This window comes from Schistocerca gregaria, chromosome 2 (genome assembly GCF_023897955.1).
Source record: "Schistocerca gregaria isolate iqSchGreg1 chromosome 2, iqSchGreg1.2, whole genome shotgun sequence".
NCBI lineage: Eukaryota > Metazoa > Arthropoda > Insecta > Orthoptera > Acrididae > Schistocerca > Schistocerca gregaria.
Window position 1 is genome coordinate 104,526,707 of NC_064921.1, and position 6,951 is coordinate 104,533,657.

The 6,951-nt window shown below is 42.1% G+C and overlaps 1 protein-coding gene across 1 annotated transcript in view; it reads left to right on the forward strand.

Moving 5' to 3' along the window:
- LOC126335662 (inactive histone-lysine N-methyltransferase 2E-like) overlaps nt 1–2,743 on the forward strand; it is a 44,399-nt gene extending 41,656 nt beyond the window's left edge. The window contains exon 4 of the mRNA XM_049999117.1: nt 2,115–2,743. Within this exon, the coding sequence (XP_049855074.1) occupies nt 2,115–2,559 (445 nt within the window). The 3' untranslated portion in view covers nt 2,560–2,743. The remainder of the gene's footprint in view (nt 1–2,114) is intronic.
- Nucleotides 2,744–6,951: the final 4,208 nt, after the last annotated feature.

The window sequence follows — 6,951 nt, forward strand, 5'->3', positions numbered from 1 at the left end:
ACAGAAGGGAAAAAATGTAAATAAACAGTTTATTATTTCTAAAGTAGTGGTCATATCTGTTAATACACTGCTGTCGATCTACGAGACAAGACGATCAAGACTTAACATAGAAAAATGTTAGCGGTTCCCTATGCAGCCATGATTGTACCCCGGTGATGACCTCTCCGACCGAGGCATATCGACAGCTATGAATGTCTGTCTTCAGGGTTCCAAAAACATGGAAATCGCGTCGGGAGATATCGGAACTGCATGGAGGAAGTGAAAGGGGCTTCCCAGCGAAACTTCTGCACCGTAGTCGAAATATCAGACACGCAAGCTCCATGAAAGTCATGATGACCTTTTCCTTTGATTACGTTGGTCCACTGTTCATTGACTTTCTAGAACACGGCCCCACAATTAACGCACAGTGGGTCACCGGCACATTCCAAAAATTGAAGTGCACCATCAAGTCCAAACACCCAGGATTGCTGAGGGACAGCAACATTCTGTTGCAAGATAATGCTCGCCCAGATGTCGCCAAGGTTGTTCCGAATAATTCGGGAGGACGTCGGTTCAATCCCGCGTCCGGCCATCCTGATTTAGGTTTACCGTAATTTCCCTAAATCACTCCAGGCAAATGATGCGATGGTTTCTTTGAAAGGACACGGCCGACTTCCTTCCCCCTCCTTCCGTAATCCGATGAGACCGATGACCTCGCTGTTTGGTCTCTTCTCCCAAACAGTCCAGTCCATTTGTTCCGAATACACTGCACAAGTTCCGCTGGGAAGCCCTTACACAACCTTCGTACAGTCTCGATCTCTCCTTATGTCATTTCGATATATTTTGAGCCCTGAAAAAAAACATTAGTGGACTGATCGCATTTTCTTATTATGAGAATACTGAAGAGCAATCTGTTTTAATTGTTAAATACCATCCAAAATCCAAGATCACACAAATTATTTTTTATTCAAGACAACCGATTTCAACAGTTTACTTATCGTCTTAAGAGCTTCAACTTTTTTTTGTAGTAAAACATGTTTATTTTACGCTGACCTCATGTACAAGATGTCAAATGGATCAAACTCAGCACTTTATAAACGTTTGTTATCACTAAAATATTTTAAAATACACAGTATCTTGTCCAAAAGGCCATGTCCGTATGCATGTTGTTCAGAGATACTTGTTACATGATACAAATACGATACACAACAGCGCATCTGGTTACATATGCTGGGCACATACTCATATGTTCTATTGTGTACCGTATTTGTATCATGTAACAAGTGTCTGTGAGCAGTATGTATATCTACGTGGCCTTTTGGAAAAGCTGCTGTGTGTTTTTAAATATTTTAGTGATGACAAACGTGTATAAAGTGCTGAGTTTTATGCATTTGACATCTCGTGGATGAGGTCACCTTAAAATGAACTTGTTTTACTACAAGAAAAAAAAATGCTTAAGCTCTGAAGATGATAACTAAGACTGTTGAAACCGGTTGTCTCGAATAAAAAATATTTTGTGAGATCTTACCTTTTGACTGGTATTTGACATTCATGGACGAAGATTTTCTTCAACCGAAGAAGTGCATGCCTGGGAACAATCAGAGGTTGTAGGAAACTGCAAGCTTCTTCCATGGTGGCATTGACTCTCTTGTGTCACAGTGGGCTAACTGTATTAACAGTTATGGAGATTACTTATGAAATAATAAACAGTTTACTAACCTTTTCCAAATGTGTCATTTTCATTTGACTGCCTCTTATAAATTCTTAATTACGTTGCGGTCGCTGACACACAGTTGACAGACATCTCATTTCCAACGGAGCAGCTGTTCAGACAAGCTACACACTTCTTGTAGGTCAGAAAATTACATGCTTAAAATCAATTGATTGTTTAAATTACGTTAGTCGGCAACCTACCTACAAGATATCACATTCTCCCACTGAGTACGAAGTTCAGAAGAAAAGGACACGACTTAGGCAAGTGCCATACAGTTATTACGAACCCAGCGTTTTCATGGCCAGATCACAGCTGGGCGCTCTGGTCCATTGCCTGCCACCCATTAAGCGGCTACCCACTTTCGCCGCGGTCCCAGCGTCAGGTGCGGGCCTCCGTATATAAGGCGGTGCGCTACCGGTAGCCGACACCATTCACCGGCCACCTCCGCCTCCCCCGACATGAAATCCGCCGCGGTCGTCGTCCTCGTGGTGTGCGCAGTGGCCGCCGCCCGCGCCGGGCTGCTGCACCACGCGCCGCCCCCGCCGCCGCCGCCGCCCCCGCAGCACGAGATCATCTACGACTACGTGGCGCCGCCCCAGTACCGCTTCGACTACGCGGTGCGCGACGGCCACACGGGCGACGCCAAGACGCAGTGGGAGTCGCGAGACGGCGACCGCGTCACCGGCGCCTACTCGCTCGTCGACGCCGACGGCACGACGCGCATCGTGGAGTACACGGCCGACGACCACAACGGCTTCCAGGCGGTCGTGAAGCGCGTCGGTCACCCCGCGCCGCCGCCCCCGCAGCCTCCGCGTCTTCCCGCCCACCCCGCCCCCGCCCCCCACCCTCTGCCTTACCACGGTTAGTCTGCCGCTGCATTGGTAACATCTGCATCACCCACTCCCACTATAAGAATTTCACCTTCTATCTCCCTCCTCACACTTGTTAACCGTCTTTCTCTGTTGCAGCTTACTTGTACAAAACTCTTATGTTAATCTCATGTTGTTGTTGTTAACTGTGTTGAAATAAAAAAAATGTGATTAAAAACTACACTGAATCAATGTTTGTTGCTTTCACCTAATCCAAAGTTATTGATTTGATCAGCTCAGGAGATTTCCATGCACACATGTACAACGGAATTTACAGAAAAGCCGGCCGGAGTGGCCGAGCGGTTCTAGGCGTTACAGTCTGGAGCAGCGCGACCGCTACGGTCGCAGGTTCGAATCCTGCCTCGGGCATAGATATGAGTGATGTCCTTAGGTTATTTAGGTTTAAGTAGTTCTAAGTCCTAGGGGACTGATGAACTCAGCAGTTAAGTCCCATAACGCTCAGAGCCACTTGAACCATTTTTGAACAGAAAAATTAAACCATTACTGTTATCCATATTCGTTCTCGCCTGAAAATTTTGATCAGCGAAACTCAGCACTCACCGATTTTCCAAGTTCTCAATAGTATCAAGTAAGTAGTGGAGTTCAAGTCAGTCTGTGTGTCAATTAAAGTCAAAAATCAGTCTAGTACAGAAAGATATACTCTGACGTTTCAGTTTATTGTGGCAAGTAATAATGTGAAGTTGTTTACCTGGAGCTCTCTTCAAATCTAATTTCCAGAAAGCAAACGGTAAAAATTTTAAACAAATATTAAACACAAAACTGTAACTGCACTGTTTATCATGTATAAAATTTCTAAGAAACTAAATACTAATAGCTCAAAGCGAATCGAAAACGTTTGTCACATCCATATCCTTGTATGGTAACTTAGACATGCTATAGGTATGAGATTTGGAATCAATTAGAAGGATGAAAAGTTGGTCTGTAACGTCTTCCTAGTATCGATATAGGATAATTCAAACTAATAACAATAGCCCTTTTTAAACGAGTAACTCCCACATTGGCTACAAGGGATTTATGGAAATAATGCAATTCGGCTGGGGATTTTTAACTGTCCTGTTGAACAAGAGCGACTAAATAATGGAACTCTGACAAACGTTATCTAAGATTACTAACTAACAAGGAGAGATAGCCAGGGGCTGCATCGTCTTTTTGAAACCATCTTTTCGATGATGTAAGTTATGATCCCAGGTATCTCACCCTGCAGTCATTAATTCTGAAAGGCCCTCGTTCGCGAGTAATCGACGAATAAATATTCCGTAACTTTGCATGGTGTTCTAGAGCCCTAAGATTGACAGTAATACATTTAGTGGCGTTGTTACGTAGTTGATAGGATAGGAGACTGACATGCAGAAGGCTGAAGGTTCAAATCCCGCCAGGAGTTTCAATTCTTTTATTTTTGAATACTTATCGGAACGACTTAGATCATTATTTTTTTCAGATAGTTGATTTTAATGTATTCTTTTAAAATTTCGTATCTTTTTGCTCGTCATTTTAACCATTGTGTTTCCGTTTTATTTTGTTCTCATTGTTTCTTCCTATTTCATTTTCATTTGGAATCTTTATGCACGTGATTTTAATTAGTTTTATTTATCTGTCACAATATTAAGACGTTTGAAAATGTCGATCTGTCGGTTAAGAAACAAAAGACGGAAGAAAATATTTGTATTGGCTGTGCAGTGATGTCAAAAATTTATTTTTCATTATGTATAAGAAGTAAAAATTTTTGGTTCGTTATGATCATGCAAAAATTTAAAACAAAGATTTCTGTTGCACTAGGATAAGACAGATTAAGGCTTAAAACGAAAGAAGAGCTTATGAATAAATGCGCAAAATGGGCAACAGAAATAATGAAGGCAGTAACACGGACGAAAATACAAGATAGCATTCGGAAGAAATTAAACGAAAATTAATACAGAAAAATAATTAAAATCACATACAGAAAGATTCCAGATGAAAACAGAATGATAGGGAGAGAAACAACAGTAAATGAAAAAGTTAATACAATGATAAAAATGACGTGACAAAGGATTCAAGCTTTTGAAAATTTAATTGATTAAAATAGTGATCAAATAAATTTCGATAACTGTTTAAAAATGAAAATAATTGAAACATTTTACAAGAGTTGAACCTTCCACGTCCTACAATTCAGTTCCCTATACTAACCACTATGCAACAACACCACTAAACTTATTTCTGTCATTTTAGAGCTCTAGAACATCACACAAAGTTACGAAAATATATTTTTCGTCGATTACTCTCAAACGGTCCCCCACCCTGGTCAATGGCCCCCCACCTGCGACCCTAAGCTACGTAACCATGTCTATTGTTTCAAAAAGTCAGTCCCACCCCTGGGGATCTCTCCGCGGGATACAGCATAAGAATAAAAATAATTCTAAAAAGAAAGCCAGATTACGTAATGTATTACACTATCTCATCAAAAGTATCCGGACACCCATATATTATGCGGAATTGGCTTCTAGATGTCACGAGAGGCGGACCCATATTATAAAAGGAGGTGAGGAATATTCTGTTGACAGTACAAAAGAAGTAAAATCAGAACGGATCGTTTAAGAAGTTCAGCGTTTTCGAACGTGAACAGGTGACCGTCATCAGATGCCACCCGAGTAACAAACATATCAGGGACATTTCAACCGCTCTTGCCCAAGGCGATTTCTAGTGACGTGACTGTGGAGTCGAAACGCGAAGCAACGACCACAGCTAAACATAAATCAGGAAAATCTGATGGTTTGGTGGATAGGCACCGACGCGCGTTGCAGACAGAGACTAAAAAATGGAATCAAATCGGCGGAAGGAGTCTCTCCAGAATTTCGGAGTGCTAGCTAAAGTCCAACCTGCACAACGGCTGTGCGTAGGGAGAGAGAATCGGATACAGTGATCGAGCCAGTGGTCACAGCCTCACAATTCTGTGGTCATTGCTATACGGAACTTGGGATGCTGTAAAGAGTGACGTCACTGGGCGGTGGATGTCTGCAAACGAGTGATTTGTAGTGTGATCCACACTTTACCTTGAGAAAATCCAATGGAAGTGTCTGGGTTTGTCGAATGCCTTGAGAATGTTACTCGCCAGCATGCGTCGTATGAACAGTGAAACACGCAGGTGATAGTGTTACGAAAGGGGGGGGGGGTGTTTTTCTTGGATAGTCCGTGGACCCCCTAACTGCGTTTAAAGAACGGTAAATACGGATCGACAGGAACACATTGTATGCCACTGTATACTGCTTATAGTAGAGGAACATCTCCGATACGATGACTGTATAGAATGTCAGTGCACCGTGTCGTAAAGCGGCACCTGTCAGGCAGTGGTCCGTGGGCAAGAACTTTCCTGAAATGGACTGGTCTGCCCAGAGTCCCGACCTCAACGCAGAGGAACACCTTTGGGATAAATCAGAACGTCGGTTTCGCTCCGGACCCAGCGTCCAACATTACTACCTTCTCCGGTTTCGGCTATTGAGGAAAATTGAACTGGCGTTCCTCCACATTCATTGAGATACCTCACTGACAGTGTCCACAGCAGAATTCAAGACCTCATAAAAGCAAAGAGTGGACTCAGCCCATATCAATGTTCACTAACAAGTGTCGGAAAAATTTTGATTAGATGCTTTATACGTATCTCAATACCTTCCACTGTATCTTAGAAGACGGAGGAGGAAGTTATCATTTTAAAGAAAAAATAATAGAACATGAAGCTCTATTAATTTTAGGTTACTCTTTTTGCTTTTATTTATGTTTGTTTGTGATGATCCATTTCTACGTTACCATTAGACATTACGTACACATCTATTCCCTCATGGAAACCTAAATGCTTTCCTCCAGGACTTCAAAAAATTTCTGGCCGAACCACTGCGTTACGCGTTAAAAGGATGGAACGCTCTCCCTCGAGATACCAAAGCATGCGTATACCAGGACAGACCCATTGGTTTTCACACGTTCTTCCTTCACGAATATTGTCTTGTGAGATCAATGGCCTCAACGCTGTTGTAAAACCACTCGGGCATGAGTACCTAAAAGTCTGGCTTTCGCTCATGGCACAACCAAATTGAGCATTAAAACTGTACTTGATCACAATAGGAATAAGTTTTTATCTGTGCCCGTTGCTTACACAAAAATATGAAAGGATTTATTAGAGTACGGGACTGGACCTACACTTAAATATACCAGATTGAGTCTGAAAGTATCCTTCGCCACGATGGGGACGCAAAAATATGGAAAAATCTAATATAGTCTCAAACTATTTCTAAATAATTTGAAATACATCGAAGACTAACCGGTTATCTGTGATAAAAATATTACGTCTTCTCTAAGGCTACAACCTGGTTTCATAAATTTCATAAGTAGTAAATTTATAGT